At 34.0% G+C, this 16,271-nt stretch overlaps 1 protein-coding gene across 1 annotated transcript in view; it reads left to right on the top strand.

The window, feature by feature from the left end:
- Ptprq (protein tyrosine phosphatase receptor type Q) overlaps positions 1 to 16,271 on the top strand; it is a 209,397-nt gene that overhangs the window by 174,642 nt on the left and 18,484 nt on the right. Inside the window, exons 36-38 of the mRNA XM_027929031.2 lie at positions 9,723 to 9,749; positions 10,388 to 10,469; positions 13,813 to 13,903. Coding sequence (XP_027784832.2) covers positions 9,723 to 9,749; positions 10,388 to 10,469; positions 13,813 to 13,903 — 200 coding nt within the window. The remainder of the gene's footprint in view (positions 1 to 9,722; positions 9,750 to 10,387; positions 10,470 to 13,812; positions 13,904 to 16,271) is intronic.

Below are 16,271 nucleotides of genomic sequence, written 5' to 3'. Positions count from 1 at the left end.
AACTATAGATTGGAATCTGTAAAGACCAAGACATTGACATTTCCTATTCTCTACCTTCTGCTCTTCTGGTTCACACAGAGAGTGGCACATGAAATTTTTCTTCTGCCCTAACCAATGGGTAGCCAACTGTCCCTGTTTCCAGGAACTCCTCTGATGCTCAGAAATGCCATTTGTATCCTGGCACAAAAATTTCTTGACATAATCAGAAAGTAAAATAGCAGATTGTCAGCATTAGAGGTACCCCCAGAAGCTGATTTAGTGCCCCAGAGATAATAAATTTCTTTATGGAAAGGATATGAATTGAGGCAGAAAATGAAACTATATTTGATTTCAGAATCATAAATCTACTAAAGAGGAATCAGTTTCCATTAGCCATAAGTCTGCATGGGGCCAGAACTCCTGATGCTATGGTTGACCAGGAGTAGTATTCAGTATGATTAAAACAGAGGAATCCAGGCCTGTTTCTAGTCTAAACACACTTAGCATTTTGCAATCAGGAGTAACCCTGTTTTACTTCAGATTAACTAATTAACAAGTTTCATTGACAGAATTAAATTAGTTTTATGAAAATGCATTTTGTTCATTGGCTCTGTCTGTTGGGATTCAAACATTTGTCAAAGTAAGATGCTATTGGGCTGAAGATTTAATTGATCACATCACATGTAAAATATCCATTTCCAAAGAGCACTCAAAATTGACCTCTTGGCATTCTAAACTGACAAGTGGTCTGGCTGAGCAACTCTGTTGAATGTCTTTCTTCATCATCATAAAATAGAATCTCTTCACCATTTTCCCCCCCTTCATGCCATTAGCAGCTTGGAAAATTACCTCCAATTTATAAAACTGTTCACTGTTTATTACAAATTTTCCTTTCCCAAAATGATTAAATAGTGTGCTGCTCAGAATGAGCTCTTACCTTGGCAGAGCTGAACTTAGTAGGGTGGGTTGGTTAATCAGAACCTTTATAGAACCTCCACATACATTGTATTAACAGATTTGAGCATCTTCCAAATCTAGTTTTCTGAGGCTGCTTGTAAGTTCCAATGCGAGGGCCGTCATTGCTTACCTGCTGATATTGCTACCTAGCAAACAGCTCAGGCTGTAAGACTTCTTTGAGACTGTGTGATGCCTTCTGTCATCTCTCCATTGAAGTCTTCATCTGGAGCCCTTGTCCACCTCTTCACACAGCTGTCAGCAGTCTCTCCTCTCTATTCTCAGCTTCTGTCCTATTGCCCTTGAGATAGCTACATTATACCCATGGTTTTAATTTAGAATACATGGTTAATGAAATAAAACATCTGTCAAGAATTTGTTTTCTAATGTGCTAACGTGGAGAGACTTAGTAATAAATAAAATTCAACTTTGGCTACTCTGGAATCTCACCTCAAATTGTTGATATCAGCAAGAGTATTGGATTCCCATCTCTATCTAAAGACCATTTTACCTTGTTTGAATGAAAGAAATCTCAACTGGCACCTCTTGAATGCCAGTCACTTTTCTAGGCACTGGAAATACTGTGTTAAAGGAAGGAACGTTGCTTCCAAAGAGCTGTCCTTCCCCAAAAGGGTCTACAAAGAAACTATTAGAGCTAATAAATGAATTCAGCAAAGTGGCAGGATATAAAATCAACACGCATAAATCAAAGGCATTCCTGTATATCAGCGACAAATCCTCTGAAATGGAAATGAGGACAACCACTCCATTCACAATATCTTCAAAAAAAATAAAATACTTGGGAATCAACCTAACAAAAGAGGTGAAAGACTTATACAATGAAAACTACAGAACCCTAAAGAGAGAACTAGAAGAAGATCTTAGAAGATGGAAAAATATACCCTGTTCATGGATAGACAGAACTAACATCATCAAAATGGCGATATTACCAAAAGTTCTCTATAGGTTTAATGCAATGCCAATCAAAATCCCAACGGCATTTCTTGTAGAAATAGAGAAAGCAATCATGAAATTCATATGGAAAAATAAAAGACCCAGAATAGCAAAAACAATGCTAAGCAGTAAGTGTGAATCAGGCGGTATAGCGATACCAGACTTCAAACTATACTACAGAGCAATAGTAACAAAAACAGCATGGTACTGGTACCAAAACAGGCGGGTGGACCAATGGTACAGAATAGAGGACACAGAAACCAATCCACAAAACTACAACTATCTTATATTTGATAAAGGGGCTAAAAGCATGCAATGGAGGAAGGATAGCATCTTTAACAAATGGTGCTGGGAAAACTGGAAATCCATATGCAACAAAATGAAACTGAATCCCTTTCTCTCGCCATGCACAAAAGTTAATTCAAAATGGATCAAGGAGCTTGATATCAAATCAGAGACACACCGTCTGATAGAAGAAAAAGTTGGCTACGATCTACATACTGTGGGGTCGGGCTCCAAATTCCTCAATAGGACACCCATAGCACAAAAGTTAATAACTAGAATCAACAAATGGGACTTACTCAAACTAAAAAGTTTTTTCTCAGCAAAAGAAACAATAAGAGAGGTAAATAGAGAGCCTACATCCTGGGAACAAATCTTTACTCCTCACACTTCAGATAGAGCCCTAATATCCAGAGTATACAAAGAACTCAAAAAATTAGACAATAAGATAACAAACAACCCAATCAACAAATGGGCCAAGGACCTGAACAGACACTTCTCAGAGAAGGACATACAGTCAATCAACAAGTACATGAAAAAATGCTCACTATCTCTAGTTGTCAGAGAAATGCAAATCAAAACCACCCTAAGATACCATCTCACTCCAGTAAGATTGGCAGCCATTATGAAGTCAAACAACAACAAGAGCTGGCGAGGATGTGGGGAAAAGGGTACACTTGTACTTTGCTGGTAGGACTGCAAATTGGTGCAGCCAATTTGGAAAACAGTATGGAGATTTCTTGGAAAGCTAGGAATGGAGCCACCATTTGACCCAGCTATTCCCCTTCTTGGTCTATTCCCTAAAGACCTAAAAAGAGCATGCTACAGGGACACTGCTACATCGATGTTCATAGCAGCTCAATTCACAATAGCAAGACTGTGGAACCAACCCAGATGCCCTTCAATAGACGAATGGATTAAAAAAATGTGGCATTTATACACAATGGAGTATTACTCTGCATTAAAAAATGACAAAATCATAGAATTTGCAGGGAAATGGATGGCACTAGAGCAGATTATGCTAAGTGAAGCTAGCCAATCCCTAAAAAACAAATGCCAAATGTCTTCTTTGATATAAGGAGAGTAACTAAGAACAGAGTAGGGACGAAGAGCATGAGAAGAAGATTAACATTAAACAGAGATGAGAGGTGGGAGGGAAAGGGAGAGAAAAGGGAAATTGCATGGAAATGGAAGGAGACCCTCAGGGTTATACAAAAGAACATACAAGAGGAAGTGAGGGGAAAGGGAAAAATAATACAAGGGGGAGAAATGAAGGTCAGTAGAGGGGGTAGAGAGAGAAGAGGGGAGGGGAGGGGAGGGGAGGGGGGATAGTAGAGGATAGGAAAGGTAGCAGAACACGACAGTCACTAGTATGGCAATATGTAAATCAATGGATGTGTAATTGATGTGATTCTGCAATTTGTATATGGGCTAAAAATGGGAGTTCATAACCCACTTGAAGCAAAGTGTGAAAGATGATATATCAAGAACTATGTAATGTTTTGAACAACCAACAATAAAAAAAAAAAGAAAAGAAAAAAAAATAAAACAAAGAGCTGTCCTTCAAGTTCCTATTGCTTTTTTAAAACATGCTTGTCCTTACAGATATAAGGAGGCATTTCAAGAAAGTACTAAATATCACTTACTAATTAATTGCTCATCTAATTAAATACCAAAAATATTATATCACTCACTGATTCAGGTCATATGTTTCACTTACCAAATGAAGTTTTATAGTCAGCTATATAGTACCAGCTGACCCTAAAATAATATTTTTAATTGATAGTGTGGACTCCAGAAAAATTATTGGCAATTTGGTAAAAGAATGAAAAGAAATATCTTAAAGGACACTATTTTAAAGCCTAGAAAAAATGAAAGAAGAGAAAAAAAATGAAGATACCGCTGAAAACATTACAATATTGCTTTGGATAAGTAATAGAATATCATGAAAGTAGATATAAATTTTAGTCTAGTCAATGAAATATATAAAGACTCATATTCAGTATTCTATAAAACTTGGAAATATTAATTAATATATTTTACCAGAGACATAGATTCTTCACAAAGTTGTTATTTAAATAACCAGAACATATTATGGCGAACATATACATAGTTTTATATGAAGGTAATAAATTTGAGGTTCTTTCATTTTTAACCTGTCTTAACTGGTTAAATAGAAAAAACAAAGTTTCTCAATTTGTTCTCTGCCTCTGCTAATGCTGATTTAAGCTGCTCATCTATAGGTTATCAGCTATGGCTCTCTATTAAGACTATATTTTAATTCCCTATAGATTTCAACTAATTGACCTTGAGGGAAAGCTGAGTCTGTGACAATACGGTCTTCAATCACCACTGCCAACATAAATAAATGGTTCCTCTCTGGATCCATCAAGAGTAATCTGAGTGGGAATTCAAGTTTTTGATAGACTTTAAAGAAATGAGCTCAGATGTGAAATAATGCCCTTTTCAACAAAAAGGCATAGGACTTAAGACAGCTAAGATTGATGTAATAAAAAGCGTTTAGCCCTTTATATTGAAAAGTGGTCAGTTATCTTACTGAAATCTGGATGAATCCCAGATTGATTTTTCCACTAATGAACTGAATATAATTTGATTTTAACCTTCACTCTCATGTATGAATCAGAGCACTGTCTCAGCCAAAAATTTTTAAATTTAACAATTTTCAACAGAGTCTTAAAACTGTAAATTTAAAATTTTTCTAATTGAATTTTAATATCTCCTCAGGTCACTTGATTTGAAAACAGCATTCCTTTTGAAATATCATTGATTTTTATGCACACTAGTTTCTGAGTTTTTATGCTTAGCTAACCAGTCTTTCCTACAAAGAGTTTATTCTTTGTAAACATTTTGTGAAGCATTTTTCTCAATATATGTCTCACTTTTTCTAACTTTATACATTGTCAAACTAATAATTGTCTAAATTAAAAACAAAAGTGTAAAAACGTCATATAAAGGATAAAACTTAGAACACAACTGGTACCTAAGAGATAAATATGATCATACAACATGAAGCTAAAACTATTAAAGCAATGATGTGTACACTATAGACAAGAAATGGGGGAGTCAATTTTTATTTGAAATGCGTAATTTATTCAAAATGCCTTCTCAAATTTGAGCTGTCTAGGTATTTCAGGATTTTAATTCACACATAATTATAATATAAACATAGACTGAAAATTACATAAAAACTACTATTAAAATACTATACTGATAGTGGAGGTTAAAATCAATTTATATTCAGTAGTTAGTGGAAATAGATCTGAGAATTGTCCAGATTTTAATAATATAACTGGCTACTTTCCAATTTAAAGAGCTGAGCAATTTTTATTACATAAATTATAATACATATAACTATATATTGTTATATAAACATAAATTTGTTAAATATATGTTCTTATGTTATATAAACACAGATTACATAAAGTCATTGGGTTTTGATAAAGCAAGTTGTACAAAAGAAAACAAAGGCAACACACAGCCTACCTCTTGTTTTATCAGTTGAATAAGCAAGAGCAATTTTATTGTTCACATATCCAACTTTCTAACAAGACACCTAGCACTCATTAATGTCAAATGTTAGGTGATATGATGATTCATATATTAGTTATTAATGAATCACATGATCATGTTTAAAGCTTTGAATTATAACCTAATGAGAATTCTGTTTCTTAATAGTTTAGTGAAAAAGTTCTTGCAATTCATAAAAATAACCAGAGCACTTATATTTTGTTTACTGTGTATCTTAGTCTGAATTCACCCACAGTTTTATATTTTCCAATATTTGATCCATTTCTACTATGTAGAAGGTTAGGAAGGACATGAATTAAGCTGAATGTTAATCCTTCTCCAGCTTCAAGTATATATGAACCTAAATGCATGTATCCTTAATGCTTGTACTTAAATAGCCATAGCACAGAGTAGAAGGTGACTAATCCTTAGAAATTTGATTGCACAGAATGAAAACATAATTGGCTTTTTTGTACAACAAGCTATTAATATTTGAATCAGATACTAAGGAATAAGTGGAATTTCATTGTAGGGGGAGCACCTGGAGTGGTACCAACTTGAGAGGAAGGGAGAGCAAGAGATTATCTGGAGTACAAGCAGGGAATGTGAAGGGTTTGCAAGGAATGATGTCAGAACTGTGGGCATGATTAGAAATGTTTCACGTGATTATGCAAAAGCTGAATTATTATAGTGTCATTATATTAGGTATTTGTTTGGTATCCTGAGTTGAAAGCTTGGATTTGTAGTCTATATATTTGTGACCACTCTTTATGGAAGACGCTGATTAGGAAGAACACAATAGGGACTCTTTCTGTTTAATTTACCACTATCTAGTGTACCCACTTTTGAGTAAAATAAAGAGAATATTCTTTTGAAAATAACAAAAAATCCCTTCCTTTTTTTAAATTGATTTTATTTTTTAAATATACAACAGCAGATGTATTACGATTCTTATTACACATATAGAGTACAATTTTTCATATCTTTGTATAAAGTATGTTCATGCCAATTCATGTCTTTATACATGTACTTGTTTTTTTGCATTACAATTCTTATTACACATATATACCACAATTTTTCATATCTGTTTGTATATAAAGTAGGTTGACACTCAATTCGTGTCTTCATACCTTTACTTTGGATAATGATGTCCATCACATTCCATCATCCTTGCTAATCCCCTGCCTCCTCCCTTTCCCTCCCTCCCCTCTTCCCTATCTAGAATTCATCTGTTCTTCCCATGTTCCCCCTCCCTACCCCACTATGAGTCAGCCTCCTTATATCAGAGAAAACATTCGGCATTTTTGTTTTTTGGGGATTGGCTAACTTCACTTAGTTATCTTCTCCAATGCCATCCATTTACCTGCAAATACCATGATTTTATTATCTTTTATTGCTGAGTAAAATTACATTGTGTATATATGCCACATTTTTTTAATCCATTCATCCACTGAAAGACATCTAGGTTGGCTCCACAGTTTAGCTGTTGTGAATTGTGCTGCTATAAACATTGATGTGGCTGTGACCCTGTAGTGTGCTGTTTTCAAGTCCTTTGGATATAGTCCAAGGAGAGGGACAGCTGGGTCAAATGGTGGTTCCATTCCCAGATTTCCAAGGAATCTCCATATTGCTTTCCATATTGTCTTCACCAATTTGCAGTCCCATCAACAACATATGAGTGTACCTTTTCCCCACATCCTCGCCTTTATGTCAGTGTCAGTTGTAGAATTATATGAATAGGAGCTGCTTGAGATATGTGAAATAAACTAGAAATATTAATTATAATGCGAATGATGGTAACTCATTTATACATATTCCTTACTGAAGCCAGGGACTTCTCTAAACCATTTACATTTATCAGCATAATTTACATGTTTTCCCCATTCTCCAAATCTGGAAAGTGAAACAGAGGAGTAACTTGCTCGAGATAGCATAAGTGGTATTTATTAAAGAAGGTATTTGAAGACACTAAGGTCATCATATTTTATAATGAGGCAAGGAATCACAAATATCTACCCAAATTCAGCACCTAGCCAGTTGTATTTTAAAATTCTAATAATTCAAGAGAGCTTTTAAAAACAAAATAAAATAAGAACAGTAAAATTAAAGCAACTTCCTGTAGAGTTTTTCACTGAAGAGAATTGGATTTAGAAAATATATTTTTTTATTTAAGTAGAATTTCTAAATGAAGAATAAAGGTCATTATTGAAAGAAGAGCAAGGACATGAGTAATAATGAATAAGATTATGCTTTCACTATTTATCGTGCATTTATACTTTGATGTGATTATTCATGTTTAATGTTTCATAGATATTTCACAAAGGTATACTGATTCTTCAGATTTATTTATTGCTGGCTTCTCAGAAACTAGCATCTATTTTAGATTCGTTACCCCAGTAAAAGTGCTTTTCTAGTACAACCTTAAATATTCCTGGGTCTTCTGGGAAAGAGAGAATTTCTTCATTGTAGAATGGCAATATGTCCTTTAAATAAGTGGAGCAGATGCCTGTCACTAAGTCAGATATAGTGTGTGTTTTACCAATCACAAGCAGAATAATGTTCTCTATGATTATAAAAGTGATCTCCACCCAAGTCAAGAATTTCCATTTTTTTCAGTATCAGGGAAATGGATCTTGCTCATTGAAGCATCTTAGTCATTTACATCTTAAGCTCAGTTAACTAGAATTTGCCCTGCTTTCCTATTTTTTGAAGAACATGTCAGCATGGGAACATTCGACCCCAGTTACCCAAGTAGGTGTATGTAGGTAGTGTGGGCTCAAGCTCATTTTCATCTTTTCTTCTTGCTGGTCTTTGCCAGAGATACTTCTAGCAGCTTCTAGTTTCAAACACTCTTTTCCCTTTTCAAAAGTTAAGGATACTTCTGATTAAATAGCCCAGTCAGCCTTATTTGTATTCACCTAGTTAGAGTCAGAAAGTCTTTCAGAATCATTCCAGGAAATTGTGGGAAGCTCTGCTTTGCTTATCTGTCAAGATTCTTTGCTCTAGCTTGTCATTTTGATGCCATATTTGATTACTGGATGTTTGGAGAGACCCCCCTATCATTGAGAATTGTATCATTCTTCTTGATAATACCTACTTCAGCATCCCCATATTCCTCACCAATTCCTGTTTTATAATGAAATATGCTTCCTTTTTATTCATATTTTCTTCATTGAACACACCTCTTTGTGGCTATTTTCACAATATTCATTATACCATGTTTTTTAACCCAATTCTTCTATTTCATTCATCTGTTACTTCAAAACATACATCTTTTTATAAATATTTTTCCCTTAAAGAATACAGTAAGATTATTACCAATATCATTTAAAATGTAAAACTTTGAAAAAGGTTATATGTTATTCACTATAGTTCATTGTATTTGTGCCTTTTGTGCTTTTTTTGCAGTGCTAATTGGTTGTGCATGATGTTTTATTAACAGTGCATTCATCTCTAATTTGTGTGTTACATATTCTATTTGGCTGTTAAAAATATTTGTGTTTTTAGAATGTAAATAACTTGGTCAATGATCTGTTGTAGACATGTCTAAAGTAACTGAAAATGATTGTAATTTGTTATGGCTGTATATTCATCCAAACACACTCATGGAACAAGATTTAGGCAAAATGATGTCATTTTTACAGATTTCTTTTCCCATGACCAGAACTCTGTATAGATAAGGAAAATATTTTAAAATCTACATTAATTTTCTTTTAGACCACCAAATACTATGCAAGATATAAGAAGTGGCCCATTTTGATTCACAGTCCCAGATGCTTAAGAATATAATAATAACACCTTTTTAGCTAGAGAGAGAAGCTAAAATATTATTTGGCCATATTTGAGGCCAAGTAATGTAATTTCAAAAAAGTGAAGTCGAATTTAAATAATGATTGCATGTTAGTTATGATGTAATACATTATGCGTTACTGATTTATTATAATTTTCTGATTTTAATCTAGAATTCTTTCAGAATGAGCTGTCCTCTCCAACTCACAATGCATTTAAAACAATCTTTGTTGCAGGTTACTTAGTTATAGAAAATCTATCAAGTAAGTTCACAAAATACTTTTTTGTTCTTTTGAATATCAACTCCCAATCTTAATGTGTGGTTCCCTCTTTGTATGTTTGTTGGAAAAACCTCTAAGCTGGATATAAATCATAAAAGCATGACTAATTGCATGGTAACTGGAGAAATGCTCTCTCTCTCTCTGGGGTGAAGTCTGCATGTCTGTATTTTAGCTTGGGAAGTAATACGGGGATATTTAAACTCCTTGGGATTTAAAAACCATGTCATTATGAGAATGAGGTCACTGCAATATTTTATACCTTCTAAAACCTTGTAATGTATAAAATGTTTTCTGTATGACAAAGAGGTATTATGTGCTTTAGAATTCAATGATAACTTTATGCCCTTACATTTACTGGAAAAACCTTATTCATGAAAATGTTAAATCCTTCACTTAAAGTCACTGAAAAAAATTGGAAGAGTTTTGTACTGTGAATACAAAGAAAATGAACTCAAAGAGAGCAAGTTAACTTCATGTCAGAGTGACTTTAGAGGTCTGTTTTGCATTTGGTTTTTGAAATGTTCCTGTTCTTTTCATGTTAACGGTATAGCCAGTGACCAGGCTTAAATGAAAGAATACATTCTAACAAGACTCCATTTTATACTTTTCTTTACATGGAGGCCAATAAGCAAGAAATCCTTTCTGCAACATGTTGAAGAGCTTTGCACAAACAACAACCTAAAGTTTCAAGAAGAATTTTCGGTATGTTACCAGCAGTTGTCACAACATTGCAAGACCTCCTGTCGTTTCGTGTGTCACATTTCATGTCCATTTTAAGCATGCAAGGCCATGAAGGACTCTGGCCTTGATAATCAATACCCAATTACCAGGTTGATTGTTTGGATAGTAATGTTACACTGGGTGGCCTCTGGTGCAACCTGATCAGAATTATTCACCTACTGTGTCAGGAAAAGGTGCTCATCTTCAGACCTCCCCTTCAATGGCAGCCTGGCCCCTTTTCTTCTCTGTTCTTTCATCTAGGTGTAGATGCAAATCCAGAGTAATGTGTTCAATAGTTTTTGTTTGCATATGAGCTTTAGGTCATATGATAAACTTAGTTTTACATTTAAATAATTGGTTTAGATATAGACACTAAATTATTCCATTTTTATTTGCAAGCTTAGTGTACATTAGCAGTTCGGAAGAATATGAGAACAGAACTGGATGCTTCCAGAAACTACAAAAATAGTATTGTTTCTAGAACTATCCCATAATTTTAAAAAATAAAATAAGTAATGGCCTGTTTTACAAGGCCTATTTTTAAGAAACTGTGGAATAAATGATATATCATTATGGAGACATATAAAACTAAGAACTTATTACTTTAAAACTTTTTAAAAAGTTGGGAATCATTATATTGTTTTTAACATTTCATATCTATAAAATTGAGATTATTTAAGGATGCAGATTGATATCAAATCTGTAAGCTGTTTTGAGACTTGTGTCTATCCTATCTTAGATAATTATTTTATATTATAAAAATAAAATAGATTTCTGTCACCAAAATCTCTATTTCTTTTTGTTTTTTCATGAGTGCTTTAGTGTGTGAACTTATGAACAAAGATTCAAATAATTGGCTTAAATCATTTAGGATTAAAATATTTCAGTCTCTCAGGGAATAATAACAAAAGTGTGAGAAGATTAATGGTATTTCCTGCAGCTTTTTGTTATGCTTCTTAAGTAATATTGGTTTGGACTTAACAAAATCAATGGAACCATCAAATTTTTCTTAGCATTTATACAATGAGAACTTTCACTTTCTCAGGAACAAAAGTACAATTTTGCTAGAATAGAGCGAACATAATTACATTATGTATGACTAAGTAGATCAAAAGTTTTATTAGCAATAACATATTCACATATTGTGAAAGTTTCCAGTTTAACTTTTTTTTTTTTTTTTTGGAGACCATGGTTTCAAGAAAAAAAAAAGTTTAAATTTAAACTGTTTTTATCCTAATTTTTTTTTAAAACAAAATTATTATACAGTAATAAACAAATACATATTTGATACAGATTTTAACTCAGGTCTTATTCACTTATACCTTAAATATTTAGAAGCTTCTATTATTATGACAGATATTTTATTTGACATGTTGATATATATCAACCCAGCACTTACTATTCAAGTGACCTTGGACAAATTAAACTGGGTGCCTCAACTCTGTGCCTTTGTAAAATATCTACCTCTCTTAATTTTGGCCACTAAAATGCTTGAATATGTGCAATATTATGAACAGTGGCTGGTACAAGTTTTAGCTATTATGATAATTCCTACCACAAGGAAGCTAATATTATGGCAAGAACTGTAAACATATATTTAAAAAATTGCAAACACATTGTGTCATGATGAAGGTCTGCATAAAGAAATGAAGATCAACTGGGCACAGTAGCCTGTACCTATAATTCCAGCAGCTTGGGAGTCTGAGGCAGGAGGATTGGGAGTTCAGAGCCAGCCTCAGCAACTTAGCGAGGCCCTAAGCAATTCAGTGACACCCTGTCTCTAAATTAAATGCAAAAAGGGCTTGGGATGTGGCTCAGTGGTTAAGTGTCCTGAGTTCAACCCCCGGTACAAACAAAAAAAGAAAAGAAATGAAGATCACCTCTGAATATTAGAGACTTCATTAAAAAGGGGGGCTTTAAGATGAACTGTAGAATGAGCAGAAGAACAATGGGAAGGCAGAGAGGAAACTACTCCAGAGAGAGGGAGTGGGGGGAAAGAAAGCTCAGCAGAGCAGTGGACTCATTATGATCTCAGGAAACAGATGACACAAGCAGTGGGGGAAAGAGCTGCAGGGGAAGATCACTGAGGCCTGGTGTGCCCTGATAGGAACAGGACCACTACCAAACAGCCTGGTAATTGGGTATTGGTGATTAAGGTCAGAGTCACTTTATAAGTGGAAACTTCTAATGTGAAGTAATTGCAAAATGTAAATACCACTTTTCAGTCAATTTCTAACACACCTTTCTTTCCTCCTCTTTATATGCTCCCAAAGCCTTTAAACAAGGAAGTTCTTCCAGTTCTCCTCATTTCATTAAAAAAAAAATTTAGCAGGCTAGGGGTACAGCTAGTGGTACAGTGCTTTCCTAGAATGCTTGAGGCCCTGGGTTCAATGCCTGAAAGAAAAAAAAAAAAATTGAAACCTGTGGTGCCAGCACATCAGAATCCAGCTGCTTCCACTCTCTTTTCTGACACAGGACCACATGCAAACAACTGTCTAGTTCAACTTTTTAAGGAAAAATGAGAGAGGAGAATCATTGATTTAAAAGAAATACTTTATAATAATGTTGAAAAAAATGTAAAAACTCACATTTTAACATTTATTAAGGAATTTGGCAAGCTGAGGGTTCTAAAATGGAAAATCACAAATTTCATAAATGTAAATCATCTGCTCAAGAAAATAATGCATATGTTTTGCAGCAGCTTTCTGCAAGATGCTTGTATTACAAAGAACAAGGTAGATAATATTGTGATTTTTTAACCCCAATGTCAATAATAGATTTTCTTGACCCTTTGTCTGTGTCTGATAATTCTTAATAGCACCTTTGCATTCCACTATCAATTTAACAGTGCCTACTGTGCACAGGAATTGACCTCTGGCATCTTCTCAAACTGACCAATGTTGTACCAATTAATAGGCATGAAATCACACTGCCCAAGGAGGAAAAACAAAAAATAAATCATGAACTCCCTTTGTCTTACTAAGTTGACATTAAAATATTAAGGAAAAGCCAGTGTGTACCTGATAAAACCATGAGTGACATAGGAAGGAGTCACTAGCCTGGTTGCCACATCTTAGGGCCTCCCAAAGTGCAAAGAAATTATCTCAATAGAGGGCAATATTAACTGATCAACATCATTCAGTTAATTAACATTAACTTATAAAGCTTAGGTAAACTTATTACTATTCATCTGACCTTGTTTCCACACTTAACATAGGTGTTTTCAATTAAAATATTTTAAAAAGGTTTAAAGAATCATATTTTACTGTGGCATTTCTCATGCACTTCTGAGAAATGTAATTTTTGCAATGACTTTATTTCACAGGAATTACCAAAGTTTCTTCAGGATCTCTCTTCAACTGATGCAGATCTCCCTTGGAATAGAGCAAAAAATCGCTTTCCAAATATAAAACCATGTATGTACCCTTATTGTTGCTGGTATATCTATGAAGTGTTTTAAAATGTTCACCACCTTAATTTTTTGTATTTCTTAAATGTTTTATTCATATTAAGTGAATTATAGCAATGTATCTCATTAACAGTGACTTTCAAATTATACCTTTTGCTTTGTTCACATTTACTGGAGTTAATATATATGGTTTTCAGCTTGTTCACACAATGTTCACTTTTGCAGGTGCAAGAAACTGTAGATCTAATGGTTTCTTAGCTTTGTAATTTAACCCAAGTAAGGAACATGTTTTACATCTTCCTACAGACCCAGTCTCAAATGAAAAGAGAAAGTTCACACTTTGTGCATTAGTTTCCCTCAAGAGCATAGCCCTATGGGACATAAAAAATGCCTCACAAAATACTGATCAAACATCACAGTAAATGTATGTTTACCAAAACTGCTTTTACAAAGGAGGCAGAGATGTGCTTTACCAAAATACATCTTAGTTCTTATATCAATAAGAAAAAAACAATATTATTGTTTTAAGAACTGGCAGTGGTATACAGGGGAAAATGTGAAATTCTTCTGTTACTAATAGTTATGTTTTATATTTTATTTTTTAAGATATGGTCCTACTGTCCCAATTCTGATCTAATATATTTTATATTAAAAATTAAGTGATATTCTTGATGCTCTGAAAAATTATTTCAAAACATAGTTTTAAAATATTATTTATTTTAAAGTTTATATGTGTACATATGTATATACATATATATTATATATTTTATTTTTATGAATTTTCAAAGTGTATTGGGAAAATTTCTATTCTAAAAAATTGAACTTTTCTATCTAGAAATTCATGGACTTAGAGAAGGTTATAATCACAGAACATAAAGATGTGGATATGAAGAAACAGACCAAATTCTGATATTCTAAAACTGGAGGATAACTTTTACATGAAGGAAACAGATCTAGGGAAACATGATACAGGAGGTAGTAATCTAATGCAACCTGTTAATTCCTAAGAACCAGACAAAGATGAAAATGCAAATAGCTTTCACCACCTAAAATCCTTTCTATCAAAAAACTAATCATAAATAAATAACTTAATGAGAAAGATGACAAATAATACTTTGTTATAGGAAATAAATTAGTAATACATTTCTAAACTTCAAAATCATGACCTTTCTCAACATCTTTTGTTCTCCCTTTCAGAGAGTTAACCTGGGTTGGATACATCATATGTTTAAAGGGGAATCCCATGTTTTTATATTTATCTGCACTAAATTTCTTCCAGACTATTTGTTTCATGCTTGTTCAGTGTTGTTCTATGAAAATAAATATTCTAATCTGATTGAAAGACAGTTACTGTGGTTTTACAGAGCTGGGGTCCTGCCCGGTTGAGCTAGGGCAACCACTACAAATCCTTGGGTGCTGGTACTTGTGACTTTTCACAAAGAATTCGAGTGAAACATAGCAAAAGTTTAATAGAGAATGAAAGCAGAAGGTTATTTACAGCAGAAGGACTGCATAGACCCCCTCAAAGAGAGGATTCACACGGCTGGAGTTTTTTTTTTTTTTATTTTATTTATTTTTTTTTTTTGTAGTTGTAGATGGACAGAATACCTTTATTTTATGTGGTGCTGAGGATCAAACCCAGGGCCTCACACATGCTAGGCAAGTGGTCTGCCACTGAGCTACAGCCCCAGCCCAACGGCTGGAGTTTTTAAGGAAACTATGTACTTTGTTTTTGCCTTGATTTCCCTGTCTCCCCTAAATCGGTTTATTACTCCTTGAATAGCACCCAGCAACTTCCTTGGTGAGGGCCTGAATATTCTGGTTGACAGGGTAGTTGTGACAGAGTTGTTTGCAAGAGATAATGATGGCACCTATCTGAAAACCATAATTCCCCTTGAAGGGTTATAATTAGCTGAAGCAGGGGGTCTTGGTGTACCACACCCCACTTTTTTGATAATTTTAGTTAGGGCCCAGGATTTTAGGTAATAATTCCTCAAGGGGTTATAGTTCTGTGCAGCCTGGGGAAGGTTAGGCATTCTAGACCTCATTTCCCAGTGCCTGCCTGTTTAGATAAGGTTCCCCACTGTTTCATTTTTATGACTCCTAGATTCTTCTTGGTGCATAGGCCTAATGTCAGTCCTTCATTGTCCTTCCCCTCTACCCACCTAACTAACCTACCTCATAGTGGAATAATTAGTATTTATTTCTATTTGTATTTGTTGTATATGAAGGACTTAATTTATATCAACACATGTAATAAGTAATTCAAATATCTTACCTATTTCCAAGAACTGTCTAATTTAAAACATGTAAAACTCAAGATCTTATGAAGATATTTGTAAAATGTGAGTTTTCAATCTTCTATTACTAAGATA

This window comes from Marmota flaviventris, chromosome 3 (assembly GCF_047511675.1).
Source record: "Marmota flaviventris isolate mMarFla1 chromosome 3, mMarFla1.hap1, whole genome shotgun sequence".
NCBI lineage: Eukaryota > Metazoa > Chordata > Mammalia > Rodentia > Sciuridae > Marmota > Marmota flaviventris.
This window is presented reverse-complemented; position numbering and strand designations above follow the sequence as displayed.